Genomic DNA, 25127 nt, shown 5'->3' with positions numbered 1-25127 from the left:
AGTGCAGGTAAATGATTTTATATGAGTAAATGTAATTTCAGACACAAATGCACAAGAAAATATACAATAAAATAAGTAAGACCTAACACTCCATTCATGAAAATGAGCATAAGCAATTCTATCAATTATTATCTACATTATAAATCTTAAAGGCAAATATCAGAAATACCAGGAAGGCAATTATAATATATATCCTAAGTCCCCCAAATACGCTTTAATATGAATATAGTATGTTGTGCTTAGACTCAGTCAGTAGTGAATTAAATAATTCTAATGACTTTTAATATTAGTACCTCAATAACATAAGTATTTCTTGTCCAGGAGAAAAGCCTAAAAACCACTTCAGAGCATTTAATTTACTGAATATATACTCAAGTTCATGTACACATTAGTAAAACTAAGAGGTTTTAATTAGGAAATTTAAAATCTGTATTTGCACATTAAAGCCTTATCATTTTAATGTGTGGTTTTGTTTTTTTTTTTTAATCAGACTCTTATATACATCTTATACAAGCTCTGTGAAGGATAGGGGCTTTTTCTTGTTCACTGCCTTTATCACCAGTGTCTAGAACACTGTCTAGGACATAGTAGGTACTCAGTAAATACTAGAGACAACTCAGTAATTCAAAAAGGTTTTGTGACTCATAAAACATACAATCACTCTGTAGAAAATACACCAAAAAATTAATCTATGCTTTAAAATGCTTTGGATGTTTCAAGGTTTATCATTCTACCTTTATTTAAAGTTAATACTGAAATAAATACTAAGCACACATTGATAAGTATAAGTTACTCTATAAAAAATGTGACAGCAAGGGAAATCAACTTGCAATAAAAAAGGTGCTAATCTAGAAAATAAAACTGTATATTCAAATCAACAACTGTTTTATATTTTATGGGAGGCTCTTGTGTGACCATGAAATCAATGGGAGTCCTACTTGGTATTTCTCAATCACTAACCCTATCTCAGTCAGAGATCTAAAGAAATAACACTAACAGGTAGTATTAGACCACCACTTTCCACACCAGGGCAATCTTATTCTCTATGATAGAGACGATCTCATATATATTCTACAGAGACTATTTTCTATTGTAGAGATTATAATACATTAGGCAATGAATAAACTGTAAGTTTTAAGTTTCTCTAAATTTTATATTCAGTATGCCATTTATTATTTTTCTTCTATATAGTATTCTTTAAGCATGTCATCAATGCCACCTAATAATGTTTCTGTATAAAATAGTTTGATTTGCTAAACAAGTATTTAAGATTCAAAATCTCTTCTGTTCACTCCACCACCAATACATAACTATATCAATATCCACATGATTTGCTATGGTATGGAAATACTGTAACATTTCTCTACTTCTACAAAATATTTTAAGACAATGTTTGCACCCAGCAATATTTCTGTATTTATTGCAAAAATTAACGTCTTCAATAGTTTTTCTAGCTAGGTTTCTAAAGCTTATTACCATGGTTTAATTATGCTTCACTCTCTAATTTTACATTATCTCCTGATATAATGCTCATTTAAGAGTTTTAAGTCTAGGCACACACACAGAAAATCTCAGTTACAATTTCTCTCTATTCCTGTAATTCTCTATCTTCATATGGAGAATTTTAATAGCACTCCACACCTTCTTCAAGAACCTTCTGTATGGGTAATGTAAATCATCCTATATACTATGTAACTGCTTAATATTCTTACTGTATGATCCATAATATTTTCACTTTAAATTAAAACCTAATACTCAAAGTCCAAGTATATATTAGTAAATTTATTTTAAAATGAATAATTTTTCTTAACATCATACATTTACAAAATACTTTTTTAAATATGAAAAAAAAACACTGTATAAGACTAACTTCCATATATTTAAAAAGAAAAAAAGAATTTTTATGCCTTCTTCATCAAATCAACCCCTAGCCCCCCAGAAGACTCCCACACTGAATCAGTATTTGTACCCACCGTCCAGTCCTCTGTAGCTCAGGCCCAGCATGGTGGTCGGCCTCTTTAGGAGTATCACCCGAGCTGGGGGCAGATCCATTGGGAAATACAGGAATCTTTCTCTTTTCCTGCATTTCACAAAAAACACATTTTCAGAATTCTGTTTTAAAAAAGCTAAGACGGTACCCTTGAATTAGAGGGAATAGGAGATCTTATGTTGATTACATATCTAATCAGTACTTCTAGAAAAAATGATTCTTAATATAAACTCCACTTTAAATAAACTGCACTTTAGAATGGCGTCTAATATTTGTCTCTATTAGTATTTATGCTTATGATTGGCTTTTCATATTTTGTATTTTAGTATCAAATATACGATGTATATTTATACAATTATATACTGATATATAATATCAAATATACTAATATATTTAATATCAAATATACTATGAAACACATTCATTCACACTATTTCAAATCAGCCATAGGAAAATAAGTATCCAATAAAGCATCTCTCCAACCAGAATATTTAAAATATTGTTCATGCTAACTAATGAAAAGTATTATTACATTAATAAAAAAGTAAATGCCATATTTATTTTACCAAACTACTTCTCTGAAGACATTAATACAAGAGTTATCTGTTAAAATACATTTTAATAAAAATAAATTTCCCATTAAACCTTATTACTAATTCAAGATTCTTATGATAAAGGATGTCCCTGCCCCCCTCACCTGAAGATAAAAAAGCTAACTTCTAATTTGTTACTTATAGGGGTGAAAGGTTGTATGTGACACAGGGAGCAAGAGGGAAGGAGACAAAAAGAAAAACAGAAGAAAGAGAGAAAGGTGGGGGAGGAGTGTTCATCCTTGGATATCCCCTGAGTCAAAAGCTCTGAGTAAATTACAAGCTTAAACTACGTGGTTTATATGTTCAGTAGTAAAACTTATCTATAATTGTATGTTTACCATTTGAAAATAAATTAAAACTAACATATCCTAGCTCAAAGAGGAAAGAGAGAACAAAATTACAGAATTCCTAAAAAACAAAAATAATGAAAAATATTATGTAATACAATCTATGGGATATAGCAAAAGCATCATTCAAGAAAATTAAGCACTTATATTAAGAAAAACAAAAGGATAAAAATAAATGAATTAAATATCTAACTCAGGAAATGTGAAAACAAAATTCTTTCATGAAGTGAATGGAATGAAATAAAATAGCTAAAAGCAGAAACTGAGCCACAAAATGCTTTTTTTAAAAAGGAAAAAATGAAATAAGTTGTAAAAAGCTGCTCTATTTGAAAAAATATAAACCATTAGCTAATACTCAGCAAAAGACATGACAAGGAGGCAACTTCAAACTGAGGGAAATTTTCTAAACACACACACACACACACACAGACCATACTGTATAATGTTATGCAAATAAATTAAAAAACCTTGATGAAATGAGTAATATACAAATAATACATAATTTCCCAAAACTGATACCAGAAAAACAGGAAATAGGTAATGTTTTAGGAAAACTTAAGATTGACCCCAGAAAAAAAAACAGAAAGCTTACACAAGCGAATCACCACAGAAGAAATAAGCATATTGCTGAAGCCCACCACACAAAGACTCAGAATCAGAACATTTTACAAAGGGATTCTTCCAAACTTTTAGAACCAAATCATTTCAAGCCATTTAAAGTTTTGACACCACAAGGAGAGGAAAATTTACAAATTTACCTTTATGAAACAAATGTAAAGCGTGAATGGAGACAGCACAAAATACTGCAAACTAATCTACTTACAGTGATGCAAACAACTCAAACAAAATATTAGAGACAACCAGCACTTTGAAGCTGAGTCTGGGCTTATTCTATCAACACAAGAGTGTTTTCGTATCATATACTCCTTTACTATGGTTCACCAAAATAATCGGTAAATAAAATTCATACAATCATCTCTAGAGATGCTAACAGGCTATTTGAAAAAATTTAACACCCATTTATATTAAAATTATCAATGAAATAAAAATTAGGATACTTTCTTAGCATGATAAAAATGTGTATTTTGGCCTCCAATGTCAGTGACTTAATGAGAGAAACATTAAAAACATGGACTACAGTTCAGGGGCGCCTGGGTGGCTCAGTGGGTTAAAGCCTCTGCCTTCGGCTCAGGTCATGATCTCAGGGTCCTGGGATTGAGTCCCACATTGGGCTCTTTGCTCAGTGGGGAGCCTGGGCTTCTCCATCTCTCTCTCTCTGCCTCTCTGCCTACTTGTGATCTCTATCAAATAAATAAAAATAAAATCTTAAAAAAAAAAACCAAAACAAAACAAAAAAAAAAAAAAAAAAAAAACCATGGACTACAGTTCAGAACAAATTCAGAAATGCCCATTTAGGGGCGCCTGGATGGCTCAGTAAGTTAAGCTCTGAGTTTCAGCTCAGGTCCCAGTTTCAGTGCCATGAGATGAAGCAGAGTCTGCTGGAGATTCTCTCCCTCTCCTTCTATCCCACCCACTCTACTCACATCTACACAGGAGAATTCTTTCTCTCTACAATAAATAAATAAATTTAAAAAAGAAAAGAAAAGAAATGCCCATGTAAAGTCAACTACCACTCAACACAATTAGACAATAGAAAATGTATTAGAGCTGGAAGAATGAGAAAAGGAGGGATAAAATTATCTGACTGCAGATGATATGACTGTAAAACTTACATACAATGAAAGAACTAGGAAGGGAGGAAGATCAGAAAGAAACATACAGCAACAAATAGCCTTCATAAATAGCCTTAATATTTACTTAAAATAGCGTTCATATTTACTTCATAAAAGTAAAAACTGGTGATATAATGAACAAAACCCTCATTTACAACAGAGACAATAAAGACAAAATGCTAATGAATACACTCACCAAGAAGTGTGTAAAGCGTAGATAAGGAGAACTTTATTGCATTCCTTAAGGACATAAGAACTGACTTGAAATAGGAAAACAAGTGGGGGAAAACATACCATATTCCTGAATGATTCAATGTTACAAAGATGTTAATTCTCCCTCAGTTCATTTACAAATTTCACAATTTTTGAAAAATCAGGTTTTATTTCTGGAAATTAAAGCTGATTTTAAAGCTTACATAGAAAAATAGACATGCAGAAACAGCAAAGAAAATTCAGAAAAGAAAAAGTAATAGGTCAAGAGGGAATCTAGACCTACTAGATATTCATATATGCTAAAAAGCCTCAGAAATTAAAGTGTGGAACTGGTCCATAAATAGACAGGCTATGGAAAAGAAATTCTAGAAACAGACTTGAATGAAAATGGAAATTTAGAAAATGTAAGGCAGCAGCACTTAACACTTAACTTTTTAATAAACTAGAACAAAAAGGCAGCTAAAAATTTAGATGAAAAATAAACATGGATGCATACTCCACATAATACACCATAATAAATTCCAAAGGATCAACAAGTGAGTTCAATACTAAGAAAAGGTGTTTTTTTTGAGGGGGGTTGGAGTGATGAACTACAGATTACCAAGAATATTCAACTTCACTAATTACATAAGTGTACATTAAAACCACTTTAAAGTACTTGACATAGTAGGATAAAGATAGCCATCAGACTGACAAATACTTAAAGTCTGACAACACAGTTAGTGAGGCTGTAGGGAAAGGCCATTCATCAGCGTGGGAGTCCAGAACAGTGCAACCCAGTAAGAAGGGATTCTGGTAGTATCAACTAAAATTATAAGTAAGTTCCCATGTGAGCCAGCAATCCTATTTCTGGGAATCTACCCTATAAATACACCTACCTAAGACTAAATTGGCATATCAATACTGTTCTATGCTTTGTAAAAGCAAAAGCCTAAGCCCAGGAAAAGCACAAACTACAGGATATCCATAAATGACCCATAACAAAGCTATGAGAAAATGAGAAATATTTCTAGGATATATTATGATCGAATCTCCAGGATATACTGTCATATGAAAAAAGCAAAGTGCAGAACAGTCCATGTGGTATGTTAACTTTTGGTAAGAAATTGAAAGAAATAGGACTGTATTCATATTTCCTTGTACTGAATGAAAATTAGAAGGATAAACAAAAAACTAATAATAAATGGTCCTCTCACAGGAGGTGGGTATAGAGTTTTATAAGAAGGTAAATGGAATATGGTAGGAGTTTACATTTTTATATATAGTTTTGATTTCTGAATCATAAAAATATTCAATTCAAAAATATTTTAACTAAGAAAAAGTAATTCACTGAATTGTGTAGATTCTTACCTGAGAAGGAACACTTTTTGGTGGCTCTATGCGTATTGAAGGATCCCACTCTCCTGGAGGTAGGACAGTTACTTGATCTAAAAATTCATCAATTCCAGATAAGAGGTCATTTCTGTCTTTTGCCTTATAGGCTACATCATGAAAAATCTACCAAAAAAAAAATGGGTAAAAGGATTTTAAAGCTGAAAGAAAATTCTACACATAGTAAATCCACTTTAGATATGATAAATAAATCTAACACTTAATTACAAAATCTCTGCCCCAAATAGAGACAGCAGACCTGGTCAATATAAGTCATGTTCAGTGAAAAGGTTCAAAAACGGAAGAGAGAAATTATGGAGAAAAAAAAGCAAGAAGGGGGAAAAGACGAAATCCTGAGAAAAACCCAAAGAAATGATATCCTGAAATGCAGGATGGACAAAATTTCAAGAAAGTGGCCAATAACTCCAAATACGGGGGGATGGAGAGGAAGAGAAAAAGACCAAAAAGCATCCACTGATCTTGACAGAAAGGTCTCAAAGACCTTACCAAAGGCAAATAGTTGAAGCGATAATAAGATAAAATAGTACAGACAGCAAGGACAATTTTGTAAGCTTCACTATGAAGAAAAAGAAAACTAGAGTATGTTTCACAATCACTGCCGGCTTGAAAAGGATCTGAAATTCCACTTCTAAGAGATTTTATAATATGATATTCATAATGAGTATCTACCTCTTGGGACATTTTAATTACCTCATCTGTCATGAGAGTGGCTATTGATCTTCCAATTTCATGGTACTGTGGTGCCTTGCCTGCAGGACCCAGTAACAGAAACAAAAATCTAAAGAAACATTAAAATACACAGACTTTAATAAAAACAACATATACAAAAAGACCGAGGCAATCATAAAGAAATAATTCAAATATAAACACAGAAACAACGTTCAGATCTCTTTCCCACCTCCCACACTAATCAGTGAGAAAAAGATGACACTCTACTCACAGTAAAGCAGACCACAAAACTAATAAGCAAGGCATTCATAATCAACTTTCTACCAAGTTACTGCTCCTCATCTTCTTTAGGGTAAAAAAATAATTAGAGAATTGAGAGTTTTATGATAAAAGTTCCCATTTTCTTTACCCTTTTGAATCTGAATAAGCAATTTTATCTAATCTGTACTGATGAAAAAGTAAATTAGCGAATAATGGAAATACCAATCCCACTAAATACTTAGAAGTAAGGTTTACCTAATAAAATAGTACAGAGTATTCACAAAAAATTCATAATCCCTCAAATTATGGTCTGGATAAAGACTCTACTGCGGTAAGTAAGGGACTATGCAGGGGGCCTCGGTGGCTCAGTCTGGTTTTTCTTTTTTTTAAAGATTTTATTTATTTACTTGTCAGAGAGAGAGAGAGAGAGGCAGAGGGAGAAGCAGGTTCCCCGCCGAGCAAGGAGCCCGATGTGGGACTTGATCCCAGGATGCTGAGATCATGATCTGATCTGAAGGCAACTGCTTAACCAACTGAGCCACCCAGGTGTCCCAGTGGCTCAGTCTATTAAGCATCTGCGGCTCAGGTCATGATCCCAAGCCAAGGTCCTGGGATGGAGCCCCACCCCTCCTCAGCAAAAAGCCTGTCTCTACTTCATCTCTCTGTCAAGTAAATAATTAAAAATCTTTTTTAAAAAAATGGAACTCTGCAAGGAAAAAGAATTTTTATTCACAACTCCACAAATTTAACATCAAATTTCATATTATTTTTTTAATTTATTCATAAATGACTAAATAAAAAGTATTTAACTTGGTACTTAGTTATATCCTCATTAACACTACAGTAAGATATTAATATTCACACCCAAATTGGAAGTGCTCATCTTCTTGTTTCATGAGAATTTAAATGTGAAGCTACAGAATTCTTTTTCTCACTTATCTTAATACAATACCATTAATGTAACCCAGGAAAACATACCAGAAATAGGCACATATACTCTAATCAAGTTACAATTAATTCTTCATCTTTACTATTATAAAAAATGGTTTTTGAGTATTCTTAAAATTCTTATTTATAATTAAATTTATATAGTCAGTAGCTAATAAACGGATTATCCTATAACACAACTTGCTAATTCTTATGTATACTGAACAGAAATTTTTGGTCAGGTCAGAACAAAGCATTTTACCTAATTCAGAGGCATTTTATTAGATTTAATCAACCCTATGAAGTAATCACATCTTCATTTTATAAATGAAGCTTAGGAAATTTAAGTCAGGCTTGACCTTCCCAGAAAAAGTGACCCAGCGAAGATTCAATTCCATTCTGACTCCACAGAAGATAATAGGTCTAAAATGATGAGCTGCCTTTTAAACCAAAGCTCCTAAAGCACCAAACCTCTTATAAAGGTATAAATGCTAATTATTTTTTAAAAGGATGTTTTCTTTTTGTTTTTAATTCCAGAAAGATAACTCTTTTATGCTCTACTAGTCAAAGCATTCGGTGCAATGACAATATTAACAATTAAAATAAGCTTTTAAAAGCAAAAATGCTCCTTTTAACCAATAGATAAAATTTAACCACTGCAAATCTGAGAGTGTTAATCAGAACCAACTCTACCTCGTAGGAACAGGGACTTCAGTCAACCCTGAGAGGAGAACAGCAGGAGCCAGTCTCACAAATGCAATTATAGGTCTTTCCAAAAAGTCTACTTCTCCCACCAGAACATTAGATGCCTCGGCTCCCGAAGGAATTTTTCTCATGAAATTCATATCAACCTATTGACAAATAAATAATAATTAAAATCAAATTTGTATGGTATTTTTAAGTCTATTTAGAAGTAAATAGGAAAGAAAAACTCCTTTTAAGGCTACTATTTGCTAAAAAAAAACCAGTGATCTAATAGATGTAAAAACACCAAAATTCTCACACATATAAAGAATGGAGTAGACAAATACAAAAAAAGCAAGCAGAACACATCTATCAAACAATGCTCCCAACTGTTTTTTCTTTACTATTTCAGAGATCTAAATTTTCAAACATACAAACTAGAGAAAATTTTCAGTGATTATAGCACTATTCATTAAAAACTATTAAGGACAAAAATATATTCACAAACTAACAATGGCTCATGAAATTATACACAGTGTTAAAAACTATTCATTTCATGATTATTTTTGTTTAATCTTAGAAATGAATTAGCCCTTTTATATTTTACATATTTTGTTTTAAGTCCTTTTTATTTTAAAAAAGCTCTGTGTATTCCTTGGTATTTTCATTAGGTGGCAAAAAACTGTTTTTATTTTTATTTAAAACTAAAGTAAATAGCCATCGCTAGTATAGATTTAGAGATAGTGCTATAAAATCAAATTTAGTAGTCTGTGTATAATTACAAAGAAAAGGTTATCAACATAGTATCAAAGTATGGGAACTTCATTTCTATGCAGTTTCACACAAGTCACTAAATGACCACTTACAGGGCTATCTATGAGAAATGAAACCAGCACTTACAGCGGGCCTCTTGAGTCCCACACCCAGTGTGCCACAACTACAGTGCCAGGAGGCAGACTCCTGCCCAACAGGAGACAAGGAGGGGTACACAAGGATAGGCCAAGTAACAATAAGTAAAACTGTGACAGAGGAACAGAAATAAACGGCATCTGCCATGTCTAGAGGAGATGTCTAATGAAAATTACATTTATCCATTTAACCAGAATAAGCTGCAGTATGGTTACTAAACACTTTCCACTCATCTGAAATAACAGAGGTACCAGTAAAAATATGGTCAAGTTAGAATAGAAGAATTAAAAATACTTTTATAATTTTAGAGCAAGAAGCTCAAGCAAAACTATACTGCAAATCATTTATTTATATTCCTTTTCTGCAAAATGTGATTTATAGATTTTATACCATAAGAGGCTTAAGAAAATAGTCACTTGAAATAGTCACATTTAATTTAAAGTCTTAAATTGGATACAATGATGTTAAAATAGAGTGTCTTACTGCAAACTAATCAGAAATTATAACAGCTACAAAGAATCAACTATTCAGAAGGAATATTCATAAAGTATGCTTTAAATTCAACTGCAATTTGAACTTAAGGGTTTTCTGCACAGTTCTTTTGAAATTTTGAGTTTTCTATTTTTATTTTACCTAAACACTCATCTACCAAAATAAAAAATCACAGCTGAGATAGGTAAGTTGTGTTTAAATCCATGCCTTTACCTACCCATGAGGATACACCAATATGTTTCCCAGGGACATTCCAGAAAATACTGACACTGTAAGACAGTAATTCTGGGATCTTATTACAGCCAAGAAAAGGCTGAATCACCAGTGCTGTAACATAATTCCCAGAATTATTCTTTCTGCTGGAAAGTAGCTCCAAAACAAATGACAAATTCAAAAGGTACTAAAGTTTCATGATATCTATGGGTAGGTAAGATGGAAATACCATATTATTCACATATTCTTTTGTCAAAATTCCTGAAACTAGTAATATAGAAAGATATTCAAATGCTCTTAAGACTGTTAACTTTCTCGTAATTTTTGACCTTAAGTATCACAAGTATCACATGTAGGCTTGTAATCACCAATCTATTAAAAATTTATTATAATCAGTGTTAATAAAGTCACATTGCTAGTGATTTTCTCAGTGATTATAAAAATCTCAGTGATTAAGAAAATTTACCGGGAATGACAGAATTACCTTGCTGAAGTCAACGGTACTATTTTCTCTGCTTCCTCCACCTCCATTACCTTTAATTTCTCCACTTTTACTATTGTCCAGGTTTCCAGGTGCAGACTGTGGAGAGGCCAAAATACCTGTTTTTAAGAACCAAGATATTCCAAATCAGTAAGGAGGAAATTCACTTTGTAAACTGACTCTGCTCATATCCTGAAAGTGATAATTTATTAAAAGCAAATGTGCAGGGTTTAAAAAAAAAAAAAGTGCCAAGTGTTAGTATCATACCAGCAAGACTAGAATAACATTTTAAGCAATAATGAAGCTGTATATTTTAACATTTAAAAATAATATAATTGGAATTTACAAAAACGGTGGCCATTTGCAAAGAGAAGGAAAAAGTGAGTAGGTGAGGAACACAGAAAATGGAAGACCTGAGTCTGACTACACCACTACAAATAGTCAAGGAATGCACTTGCAATGTACATAAACACACATGCCAACTGCAGAGCTTAATGATGCCAAATTACACTTGGCATACTTACATCAGTGACAATATTTATTTTCTGATAAACTTTAAATGCAACTCAGAAAATCCAAGAGCTCCATCAACTAGATGTAGGTTAAATTTATCATAATCTTCCACCATAATGATTTCCTCAATAATTTCATTTCTCTTGAGTAGTATTTACATGCTGCCTACTGCCATTACTCCTAAGAAGTATAACTTGAAAATACAACAGCAATGTTTTTACAGTATAAATACAAAAGTGTTTTATAATCAAACACATCTGTGTTGAAATAAGCACCCTTTGCCACTTTGTAGCCGTATGACTTTAACTCACTCAACCTAAAAGCTCAGACAAATCTGTAAAATAAGCTTGTTTAGATTACAAATGATAGATATACATTCTATCATTAGTATGCTCATTTCAAGTGATATCAGCAGCAATATTTCACAACAATAAAATAATCTAAAAAAAAAACCTCTAGCCTATGACCTGTGAAGTCTGCAAAAAGCTCAAGTCTCAATGTTTATAAAGTACATAACACAGATTTCTACCACTAAATGTATCTCACTTTTTCCAAACACCCAGGATATTCTAGTTCAAGAATATAGCTTATTATTGTCCAAAACACTGAGCACAAGAAAAAATGTGGTAGGCTGACCTACAACAGACTTGACTTTTAGTTTTAACTCTGCCACTCACACAACAATCTAGCTACCCACAGAAATTCAATTAAGCAGTTTGTGCCTAAATCCTATAAACTTCAAAGTTAATATTGGTAAATTTCCTGAATTTTAAGCACATCGGATATATCTGATCCATGAGAGGGAATTTTCATTTTTCTAGAACATAGTGTGACTAATAATTGAATCTACGTCATTTGGGTTTACTACTCCAACGCAGTGACCAAAGACATTTGTGATATCCCCTTCCCTTGTTAAATACCTAAAATAGGATGTTATCATGACCCAAAAACCTAAAAATAAAAAGCATATATAACTGTTGGGGTGGCTGACTGGCTTGGTCAGTGGAGTGTGCAACTCCTGATCTTGGAGTTGTGGGTTTGAGCTCCATACTAGGTGTCAGATTACTTAAAAAAAAAAAAAAATCTTAAAAAAAAAAAAAATTGTTTGCAAATATACAAACAATTTAGCAACATGCTCTGGAAGTGTTAAACAATTCTCAAATAAAAACTATATGCTAAAACTTATCTCATTTCTACCACCTTAGCTTAGCAGAATAGTTACTATGATTCCTCTTCTTTGACCTTTGCCTCTGAAATTCCAGAAGAGAGTCCATTCCTTTATTAAAATACATGCCCAGTTTGGCTGGGGAAGGGGGGGGGGGGGGATGAGAAAAGGTTAACCAGTATTTTTCAGTGACATATATTCAGTCCACACATGTATAATCAAAAGAATATATATGCAATTTCCCAGAACAGTGTCAGCCACCAGATTTTAGAGAGAAGAGTAGAACGGAGACTATGGGGAGAATGTAAGGATATAGTGGGAGCAGGAAGAAGAAATGATGTGGAAATACAAAACTGATAAAGTTAGAATAGGATCTGAAGTCATCCAGCTAACCTGGTCATTCTAAACCTATTAGAACTGGCATAAGAAGTATACGTTAAAAGTTTTTCACCAGTATCTTCTCTATGTAGTCCTTCCCAATCTCAGCTAAGTTAAAGCTGTTTCTCAACCAGTAAAGGAAGTCTCCCTGCTTGTACAATAAATTCCAGTGCTCAGAATTAAATGAGTAAATTCCCCCAAATTAAAACTATCACAAGCACAGATAACTCAGAAAGACTGTACTTCTTGGCTTTAAGAAAAAACAATGTCTGTATATATATAAAATCAATACTCGGATTTAAAAATCATATTTTAGTAAATCTATTCTTTTGTCTTTACAGTTTTTCTCACAATAACATATCTACCTAGAGAAAGATAAATCCAAGATATCAGAGTCTTCTGCCACTAAAAGACTGAAAATAGAAGCAGCTGGAGCAGTGATGCACAAAGAGAAGATTCTGTCCCCCAAGAGACATCTGGCAATAGGGAGGGACATTTTTCATCACCACAACTAGGGAGTAATACTGGCAGCTAGTGCAGAGGCCAGAGATGCAGAAGAACATCCTACAATGCACATGATAGCCCCTCATGACAAAGACGAGTCCAGTGTCAACAGTGCCAAATTTGAAAAACAGGGAGTCAGAAGATAGTTACAAATACTAAAACTAAGCTTAACTCTTTTACATGTAATTATTCTCCAAAGCATAATAGGAAACACCACTTTCTTTCTTACTATGGGTATGCACAAATCATGATCCCATGATATAAGATCTAGGACATCAGTCTCTTCAAAATGACGCTAAGGCCACTTTCCTCCTGTAACATAACAGCAGACTTCAAGGAAACTCAACCAGGGTTTCTAGGCGTTTTAAGCACCACAGGCAATCATACCAGGGAACAACATATAGCTGTTCCTATAATTTTAATCACATACTTTCTATACATGTCTTTTTAAACAGTAATTATGGGCTTTTTCTTGTCTTTTCCCTCCCTTCTAATTTCTTTTCTTTAAATCTCATGGCATACTTACGGCAGAGGAGAAAAAAAAAAGCTGAATTTCTTCAATTTTCAGTTAATTGCTACCTTTATCTTCTTAACAACACGGCCTAACAAGCTACTGTAAAACCATGTATCATCTTCTAGTTCCCTTATAAAATTTATAATCCCTCATAGAAGCTGGTAAAAAAGAAATGTTCAGTATTAATGCGAGACAGAAGTAAAAACAAATGCGAAGGATTAACTTTAAAATCACTTGTCTTGGGGCACCTGGGTGGCTCAGTGGGTTAAAGCCTCTGCTTTCGGCTCAGGTCATGATCTCAGGGTTCTGGGATAGAGCCCCACATTGGTCTCTGCTCAGTGCGTAGCCTGTTTCTCCCTCTCTCTCTGCCTGCCTCTCTACCTACTTGCAATCTCTGTCAACTAAATAAATAAAAAATCTTTTAAAAAAAATAATGACCTTTCTTCAAAGAAAAATAGTAAGTCTTGCTGGTTCTTTCTAATTAAGACTATTGATTACTTCTGAGTAAATAATTATAGGTATTTCTTTTTGTTCAGTTACCTCATTACTATACTATATATTTTCTACAAGGTATTAAAATCTACAATGATATATTATACTGTAGATTTTGCTGTGGATAGATCTGAGTTCAATTCCTGGTCATTTATGGCATGATCTTAATAAGTCTTTGTTTTCTTGATTTGTAAAATAGGGAATAACAAGAACCTCATCAAACTGTTAGGACAATTATAAATATATTTGAAAAGTAATACCACTGCATGTAGAACAAACTAGAAAACAATGGAAGCTATAACTATGGTCATAATTAATGTACAATGATTTAGCCACCATATGTCCATTTTTTACTTCTAGAAGTATGGGGTTTTTTTGGCAACTACAATAGGCCTTGATTAAACATACTTGGTATGTCTGGAGAAATTCAATACAGAGAAAGAGAAGTTTGTCATATATGATAGGATCTCGAGGATTTTTGTCAGAGGACTTAGGCTATCACTTACTAGTTCAATGATCCAGGGAGAAGTTCTCTAGCTTTTCTGAGTTTCTGAGTTTTAGAATCTGAGTTTCTGAAAAATGGGTGCATCCAACTAAATGACACAAATTTTTATACAAACTGAATAGCTAATACAATAAACATAAGTTATCAGTGAAGCATTAAATGTTATTGGTATTATGAAGAAATGAAAAAATACTTCTATGATTAAAACCACTAGCTAGCATTTGATTTACATGTCACACTGACACTTAGCTGTCAGTAAAAAAAGTCACTAAAGAATACTTCTTTATATGAATTGAGTGGAAAGATATACATGTTTAAATGTACATATAACATATATTATGAAAACAAAATTACCATAATGTATAACACTTGGATGAATTATTAAACCTTCTATCCACTAAGAAATAATTTTTCTAATTCACAGACAAAAATATATCCTAGCCACTACTCTAGGATCTCTGGTCTTAAGAATTTCAAGGTCAATTTGGAGTAAAGGTAGCTATGACATTAAACAGAGGACAAACTAAAGTCTATCCCAAAATATAATACTAGTCTTAAAATAATGATGATTCCAGATAGCCATCAGAGAACTTTGATCTTCTCAGAGACAAAAGGAGGAAAAGAACATTCGATCCTATTTGTGTTAGGAAGGTTAAAATATACTGCAGTCTTTGGAAAAAAGCAACAAATAGTAACTGAAAGGCATATCACCTCATTGTAATTTATGTCCAAGATGTGTTCATTCATACTATGAAGGAAATGCACAAGAAGTCACCATTTTGTTTATAAGTAAAATTGTTATAAGTAATTTTTTAATTTTCCAAGATGTAACAATTTATTTTTCTGAACCATTCAAACGTCCTGACCTGTAAAATCTCAGTAAAAATTTTTGAAAGGGCTTTAAGTTATGCATAGTTCTTTGCAGTCTTTTTGTAATCTAAAAATGTTTAATGCTTCTGTTCTTTTCTACAATATACTATAAGGGAAAAAAAAAAAAAAAACATGCAGAAGTCAAAATAAATTATAAGCATTATCTACATATGCTGCTAAAGCTCTGTGCTGAAAGGCATTCCAAGTGCAAGTGATCCAGAGGCTAAAAGCACCACACAAGGAGGATGCAAATAGTTGCCTGGAGTCATGTCAACATTTTCCTCCTTCTTCTGCTCCTGGCCTCTCAGTGCTTCTAAGTCTTCCTCAGGCGGATGAATTACTACTGTGGGAATATCATCACTGGCAGGTGAAACCAGTAGTTCTGGGGCCTGAAGCTGACTCTGCTGGGAACTTCTGGAGGTCAGGCGACTGACGCTAGGGCTGGAAGGAGGGCTGTTTTGAGGGGTGGGTACTGGGGTTGTACACCTTGAGCCTGCAGGGCTTCCAGCTCTTGAAGAAGGAAGAAGATGACTGAGAAGAAGAGATAAAGGCGATTCTCCTCTCAATGAAAGGTTTGAGGCAGACAGACCTGTTCGTAAAGAGTGGCGGGAGGCTGAAAGGCCTTCCCCTGAGATAAAACAAATAAATGAAAAATGATGAAGTTCATTGCACAAGGCAAACAGACACACACACGTAACATCAATTTACAATGTAAACTGCAAGCTTTAAAGCCCAAAATTTCAAATTCATGCTATCAGAGTTAGCATGGCAATCAGATGTTTAAATGTTAGAAAGGCAATGAAAAGCTGCTTAAAGAATAAGCTAAGAAATAAAACCCTAAACAAAACTTACAAGCACTGATAGATTATATTTAGTGTATTTTTCCTACACTGTACCCAAGCTGCTATAGATAATTCTCTCACAAATAAAGTTTGTATCATCTAATAATTCCTAACTTAAAATCGATACCAAATCTTTACATTAGTCAGTAGAGCATCACCTACTGGTAGTGCTCTCAAGTAAAATTTTAAAACATAAGGAAAGTTACAGGAATTAAAAAAAAAAAAAAACACACACAAAACAGTGTCAATTTGAAAGGGTGTTCTTCAGCCCTGTAAAGATACTAGAAATGTCCTAAAATATGCATCCATTTCTAATACTGCAGATAAAATTAAATACATACAATTTAATTTAGCTAGATAATAAAGTATTTCTCACCAACAGCGGCAAAAATGAAGTAAGTCTAGCATATTTCAAAAGGTCATATACATTTATATTTCAAAGACTTGGTTTTCTAAGAAGTGTAGCTTAGTGGAATACTGATTTTAGGGAAAACATGAGAATTATGACAGTCAATCCTATATGATCTAAGTTATCAAAGCCATATGCTCAAGAGATCCCAGAAATATAAAAAAGATGAACCTTAGTTCATAAACAACCACAACTTCGTTAAAACTAAAGCTATATGCTGTTAAATTACAACTATAATACAAAAATATGACATGCACATGCTAAAATGACATTTAAAAGAAAACAGCCATTGTCTTATGATTAAAAGGAAACAAATGACAATCAGGGAATATCGGGAACAATTCCACGTGAAGCATAAAGATTTAATAGGGTCTCTCTGAGTAAATGAACTCATTTCAGGAAAGCTGAGAATATACAGTACATGAAGATGAAAAAGACGCAAAATGTGGCTTGGATGGCTTAATTTTAAATTGAACTTAGGTCCGTAAGAAGAAAATGTACTTAGTATGTCACGCTGAGCTGCAAAAGATGATTACTGTCCACTCTAGATATATTAAACCCCATCCCATCCCCAATGGCTGTTTGTAGAATGCTTAAAAGCCATACTATTATTGCAGGGACAAAGAAGATGAGCAGAAAGACACTGTGGTCCATCAACCACCCCTCTTAACTCTCATCCTTGGGTAATGGTATCAGCTAGAGGCAAGAAGGATCCTCCTAAGCAACTCCAGCCCTTTGGACCTAGGTTTTGGAGAGTCACTGTCATCAGAGCTCTCTTTGAGAGCCAAAACAGAACCCCAGGAAGTATCCTCTGCCTCCAGATGTGCCAGCCTTAAAACAATGATGGAGGTGAATGGCTACAAAAACAATGCATCCCCACATAAGCCACCAGGTCCCACATAATCCACTGCTAGACCATGACAGTTGGGAGCTAGAAAATGGTCTGTGCCATTCTCAATGGTTTGGAAGACATCAAGGAGGTCATCTCTAGCTTAAGAAGAAACCATCCATAAAAAACCTTACACAAAGTATATAAATAAAGGGCAGTCAAATCATCAAACCAACCCAAAAACACTTATTTATGCTCTGCAAAAAAAGTATATTTGGAGAAACAAAAAAAATCACTATGAAAAATCTAATATAAATAATAAAGTTTCAAATCCAAGACTTAGAATAAAAGATTAAAACTTACAGATCATAATTTATGTCTCTTTAATCAGTTATTCAATTGTTCTTGACAAAAACAAAAAAGTAAGAAGTAATTCAGGATTGGCTATAGTGATAGATGTGCCATTATAACAAAGTGAATATTTAGTTTTTTCATCTGAATGATTTCTACAAATTAATTGTCATGTTATAAAGAATATTTTAGAAATGATATTTTTAAATACAAAAATAACATCATTCCTTTTTAAAAAATAATAAAAGAGATAATAAAATGATCTACAAAATTATCTGGAAAAAATATCTTTCTGCCCCCAAATGCTAATTGTACACTGGAATGCTGTTAGAGTAGAAGTGTTAGTGAAACTTATCTCACCATTCCTTTCAAGCAAGTGAGGGTCAGAATGTTTCTTGCCTATATCTGCAAAAGATCGAACAAGGGGAATCCGACTGGTGAATCTTTTCTCATTCTGATGATGATGTCTCTTCAGAAGAGCTTCTCTGACATTCTCTCTTATGGACTCATCCAACTGGCCAGAGGCTATCATGTTGTCCAATACCATATCTATTGAAAGAAAAATAACAGCCGTTTTTATTAAATAAACGAATACCTGGATGACTATAACATAAACCATAAAATGTACATGAAACCTTACTGAAAAACAAGACCTTTAAATAGTTCTCTAGAAAATATCATTCTCTTCTGATATTGAATAATGTATGTGTAAGGATAAATATGTGCTAAAGGGGAGGTGGGTGAGAATATGGGGTAACTGGGTGATGGGCATTAAGAAGGGCACTTGGATGTATCGAGCACTGGGTGTTATACGTAACTGATGAATCAACATTCTACCCCCGGAAGTAATAATACACTATTTGTTAACTAACTTGAATTTAAATGGGGAGAAAAAAAAGAAAGATAAATATGAACATTATCTAAGAAAAGTAAACAAGTTACATGGAGACCCCTATCTTTTGTAAATACTGTTATTTCTAAAGAGGTCACTATTCTACACTAATAGCCTTCCTATAGTTGAAAGTGCTTTCCTGATATGGACACAATAAATTCTATTAAACTCAATATTCAGTAATATTGGCTTCCTAAAAAGTGAAGGTATTTTATTGCGCTTCATATTTTTTGTCAAAATTACAGATGAGTATTAGACTCTTTCATTCAATAATTAACTATTTACTGAGTACCTTACATGTTGGGAATACAGAATTTAACTAAGGAGATCAAGTTTCCACTCTCACTCTTCCAGAGGTAGAAAAACCAATGAGCAAGTGAAAGGATAAAATATCATTAAGTAATAAATTCTAGGAAGATGAGTGGATCAGGCTGTGAAGGAGGTATGGGGAATGGAGAGACTGATGTAATGCCATATGACCCATTATTATAGTGACTGGACTATTTTTAAACTATAAAATATATATAAATATTTTAAAACAGTGCCATTAATTTGAGATAAAACAGTCAAGCTTTCAAACATAAGAGATTCCTCTGAGAGAAAACTGGAATCAACCTGATAGGTAGACTGTAACATTAACATAAGTACTACAGCCTACTATACAAAGGGACTTTGGATTAGAAGACATTACATCATAAATAATTAAAACACTGCTCTGTGTTATGCGATACTTGCAAAGCCAAAGTAATGTCTCCTAATACTATTCAAGAAATCTGTATACTCACAGGGAACTGACTTCCATGTGAGATCCATACCTGTTTTTCTATACTTTTTAGACCTTTCTTTCTTCTCTTCCTCCTCCTCAGAATACTTTCTTTTTCCTGTACCACCTGCTCCTTGTTCTCATGTGTTCAAAGTCTATAAATAAGTAGTAAATAAGTAGTACATTTAATGTCCTTGTGGATTTTCCCCAGATACCTTGGTCCAAAAACTGAAGAAACAAAAAGCTCTTTCCTCTACATTTCCAGAAACAGACTGCATATCTTGCTTATGGCACCAGTCACTTTCTTTTTGGTACTATAGTTGTGCTTGTCTAATTTATTAATCTTCTAGATTCTAAGTTTATTAAAGACAAAAAGGGTTATTTATATGTGTACTCCTCATGCTGTCAACCAAGAGCAATTCATCAATGGTCTAAAATCCCACCTCATTTTCCTTATTTAAATATCGTTAATTTCAGCACAACATAGGTACTGAAAAAGTCAAACTTCTTAACCTGCTATTTCATCTAGAGTGCTTGCTCTCATGTCCAGCATCACTGTTCCATTTAGGATGCAACTTCTTAGTTCAAAAAGACTGTGCAAAGAAAGAGTTGCCACATAAGGTTTACTCCATCGGTCACCACCATCTTCAACATCCTCTTCAAATTTCAGCCATCTGAAATACGTCAACACAAAAATATATTTTGTAAATAATGATGATTTCATTTGCTTATTTTAATATAATAAACATACGCTTGTTCTTTTTTTATATATACTTGTTCTTTTAAAGAGAAAAAAAAGATTACCACTACCAACACAAAATTTGACTACAAACTCATTTTTACAAAGTGAACCATTAGCTAATGGTCCACTCTATTCACAAGTTACAACCTCTACAGTTCCTCATTCTGTTCTAGCTACACAATAATAGGTCTACAAAGACAAACTACAGAACCTTGTGGTTTCCACTGCTAATCCTCTTCTAAACTGAACATATGCAGCAGGACTTTGATTTTTGAAATTTATTTCTCTAATTAAAGACATTAAAATGTATAATTAACATAATTACTTCTATGCTATGTTAAAGTGGTAAGGATTACTTAAGAAAACCAATTTTGAGAATAAAGAGATAAACTGAAGCTGTAGCTTCCAGAGAAGAAGAAATTCTCTCCTCATTATTTTAAAGCACCCAGGAACTCACAAATTCATTATATTTACAACACAAGAAAAAAAATCATGAGAAGCCAACTAAATACTAAGACTAATAATACAGGTATTATTACCTGGCAGTTTCTTTCCATTCATACTCTTCACCATCTCTGTAACACAGTTCATCCATTTCCGTAAAGAGATCATGAGGAATGTGCTCTTCATCATCATCTTCAGTACCAAGAATGAACTGAACTCTTTGGGATGGTGTGTCTTGACAAAAGAATTTAAATACACTCAAAAATTGCCACAATTCCTTCAAAGATAAACTCAGTTTGAAAGTGAGATGCATTCAAATAAATGTATTTATTTGAATATTTAATATATTTCAATAAAAATATATTCCATCAAAACTTTTATTAAAATACTATAAATCGGGAAGAAAACAAAGACCAACAATCCAAAAACAAAGAGTACCACAGAAAGATCACCTCCATAGACAAAAAAGAAAAATTATATCTTAAAAATAAACAAGTGAGGGGTGTCTTGGCTGGCTCAGTCAGTAGAACATGTGACTCTTGATCTCAGGGTTTTAAGTTTGAGGCTCATACTGGGTACAGAGATTACTTAAAAATAAAATTTTTTAAAAAGTAAAATTAAATAAGTGAAACTAATATAACGTGTAAAAACAAATAAAAATATGCAATATCCGAAAACATGGAACACTATATCAAAAATAAGACTCTTTTCTCACTAAAAATATAAGAAAATGTTGGACAAAACAAATTTTAAAAATATGTAATTAATATGTAGCTAAGATCAAAGCTGAAAAAGGAAAATCTCCCAAGGTCCAAAAAATTACAAGAAAAAGCAAAGTGAGAGGTATATAGAAACTGGCTTTTTGTACTCCCACAGAGAAGCAAAACTCAGCTAAGGTTAGGGAGGCAGGACAAATCACTGATAAGAAACAGAATCCCCATCATGGCATCTGAATTTAAACTACCTACACAGTCAGTATAGGGTTCCTTGGACAAGAAAACAACCACAAGCATCAGCTGAAAACAAAATCAACTCCTGCTGAATATGAGATACGAAGTCAAAATCAAAATCTACACCGAAGTAAACAAACTTGCAGGCACTTGCAGATGCAAAAAACAGGTTAAAGAATAGGTTAGGATGATTAACAAAGCAAAAAACAGGGCCACCTGGGTGGCTTAGTTGGTTAAGTTGCTGCCTTTGGCTCAGATCAAGATCCCAGGGTCTTGGGATTAAGTCCCATGTCAGGTTCCTTGCTCAGCAGGGAGCCTGCTTCTCCCTCTGTCTTTGCCCCTCACCCTTGCTTGTGCTCGCTCTCTCTCTCTCTCTCTCTGGCAAATAAAATCTTTTAAAGATAAATAAATTTTTTAAAGAATTTTTATAAATAATATTATTAAATAAATAAAGGAAAAGACAAAGCTGAAGAAATCAGACTGCATCAATAAAAAATAAGAAGATGGAAAACTAAAGGTTCAGAAATGTAGAGAAAAAAGTAAGAAAAATCAAACAGGAAAAACTCCAGAAATCAGAAAACACAGAATAGGGGAGAAGCAATAAAAAGCAAATTTGAAAATTTTCCAGGATGTGTATCACATAGGTCCTCATATTAAAGGACCACCCTGAGACCTATGCAGGACAAACTAAAACATATTACGACTGAACTTCCTGATGTTTTGAACCTTCCAACATTTAGGTCTTACAGTTCTCTTGTCAGATTTACTTCCAAGCAATATTTTTGGTTCTACTGTAAGTGGTTTTTTTTTTTTTTTGAAGATTTTATTTATTTATTTGACAGAGAGAGATCACAAGTAGGCAGAGAGGCAGGCAGAGACAGAGAGAGAGGAGGAAGTAGGCTCCCTGCCGAGCAGAGAGCCCAATGCAGGGCTCCATCCCAGGACCCTGAGATCATGACCTGAGCCGAAGGCAGAGGCTTAACCCACTGAGCCACCCAGGCGCCCCATAAGTGTTTTTTTTTTAAATTTCAATTTCTGATTGTTCATTGCTACTCGAGAAATATATAGAAATATAATTGTATATTTTATAACCTTTCTAAACTCACTTAGTTCTATAATTTCACAGATTGCCTAGGATTTATATACATGATCTTGTATCTGTAAATAAAGAGAGTTTTACTTCTTCCTTTGCAATCTGTATGCCTTTAATTTTTCTTGCCTTATCACACAAGCTAGGTGCTACAATACCATGTTCTACAGAAGTGGTGGAGGACAACCCTGCCTTTCTCCAAATCATAAGGAGAAAGCATTCTATCTCTCAGCACTAAGTGTGAGGTTGACAAAGTGTTTTTGTAGATGCTGTGTATCTGGTAGAGGAAGTTTTCTTTTATTCCTTCTTTGCTGAGAATTTTATCATGAATGGCCGTGGAATTTTTGTCAAAGGCTTTTTCTGCACCTACTGAGACAATTAAAGGGGTTTCCTCCTTTATAGTGTTAATGTGGTTATTTATATTGATAGTTAAATTTTATACCAACCCTGTTTTCCCACATGGTTATTATACTAATATCCTATTGCTGCTGTAACAAATTACCACAAACTTGGTGGCCTAAACACAAATTTATTGTCTTATATAGTTCTGGAGACCAGAAGTCCAAAATGAGTCTTACAATGGCTAAAGTCATTGGCTGGTTCCTTCTGCAAGCTCTAGGGGAAAAATCCATTTCCTTACCTTTTCTAGCTTCTGGAAGCTGCCTATGTTATTTGGGTCTGAACCACTTACTACAACTATTTGCTTGTATGGTCACAACTACTTCCTCTCTGATCTTCTGACTCCCTCTTACTAAAGGATCCTTGTAATTACAACTGGCCCACTGGCATACTTCACTCAACTTCTCCATCTCAAAATCCTTAATCTAATCACATTGATAAATTCAAGTTTGCTATCAAGTTAACATTCACAGTTTCTGGGCTTTGGGAAGAGAGATATCTTGAGAACCATTATTCTGCCTAACACAGTAATGATACAGTATCCTTTTTGGATATTACAGGGTAAAATGTGTTTTTAGTTTCTTAACGCTTTGTGAATCTACATTCGTGAGAGATATTTAGTCTATAGTTTTATTTTTTTGTAACAACTCTTATTCAGTTTTGGTATCGAGGCAATGTTGGATTCATAACAATGAAATGGGAAGTAGTCCTTCATCTTCAATTTTCTGGCAGTCTCTCTAATTTCTTCCTTATATGTTTGATCAGATTCATCCATGATGCCATCTGGGAGTAAAATGGCATTGTAGGAATGTTTTAGACTACAAATTTAATTTCTTTATACATGTAGGGTAAGATTATCCATTTTTTTTTTGTTAGTTTATATTCTTAAGGAATTTCACCATTTCATCTTAAATTACCAATTTTGTTGGCATAAAACCATTCATAATATTCCCTCATCAGTCTTCTAATACCTGTACAATCTGCACTGAAATTTTCTGATGCTGGTAATTCATATCTTTTTTTTCTCCCTCATCACTCTAGCTATATAAGTTTATCGATTTTACTTATCTTTTCAAAGAATCAGACTTCAGTCTAACTGATTTTTACTCTTGTTTTTCTGGTCTTTATTCATTTTCTGCAACAGTTTTTATTTTTCTTTTCGTTAGCTTACTTTGGTTTAATTTGTTCTAGGCTTTCTCCTAGTTTCTTAAGTTAAAAATTTAGGTCACTGAAGATCAGATCTTCCTTCTTTTCTAATATAAAGATTAAATGCTTCAAATATTCCTCTATGCACTGTTTTAACTGCATCTAACGAATTTCAATTTATACATAGTCCTAACTTTGCACAGTTCCATGCTAACAGAACCTGTACACCAGAAGCATGTCCTCACTTTACAAGATTTTATCTCAATCATTGACAGTACTGTGTTTTTATTTTTATGAGTTCAAAATATTTCCTAATTTCTTTTCCAATTGCTTCTTTAACCCAGAGATTACTGAGAAACATCTGTTTAATTTCCAACTATCCGGGGATTTTTCTTGATATCTTTGTAATTTAATTCCATTGTGGT

The 25127-nt window shown here is 33.3% G+C and overlaps 1 protein-coding gene across 3 annotated transcripts in view; it reads right to left on the bottom strand.

Moving 5' to 3' along the window:
• Positions 1–25127, bottom strand: part of SLC4A7 (solute carrier family 4 member 7) — a 108812-nt gene that overhangs the window by 33424 nt on the left and 50261 nt on the right. For 2 of the 3 annotated variants that reach the window (XM_059162428.1, XM_059162429.1), the window contains exons 4-11: positions 21213–21351; positions 20445–20605; positions 18637–18825; positions 10908–11023; positions 8819–8976; positions 6959–7046; positions 6227–6373; positions 1974–2080 (exon numbers count right to left, since the gene is read on the bottom strand). In XM_059162428.1, coding sequence (XP_059018411.1) covers positions 1974–2080; positions 6227–6373; positions 6959–7046; positions 8819–8976; positions 10908–11023; positions 18637–18825; positions 20445–20605; positions 21213–21351 — 1105 coding nt within the window. Of the gene's footprint in view, positions 1–1973; positions 2081–6226; positions 6374–6958; positions 7047–8818; positions 8977–10907; positions 11024–16104; positions 16474–18636; positions 18826–20444; positions 20606–21212; positions 21352–25127 lie in introns of all 3 variants that reach the window. The other variant, XM_059162430.1, reaches the window with a different exon arrangement.

Source organism: Mustela lutreola, chromosome 2 (genome assembly GCF_030435805.1).
Source record: "Mustela lutreola isolate mMusLut2 chromosome 2, mMusLut2.pri, whole genome shotgun sequence".
NCBI lineage: Eukaryota > Metazoa > Chordata > Mammalia > Carnivora > Mustelidae > Mustela > Mustela lutreola.
This window is presented reverse-complemented; position numbering and strand designations above follow the sequence as displayed.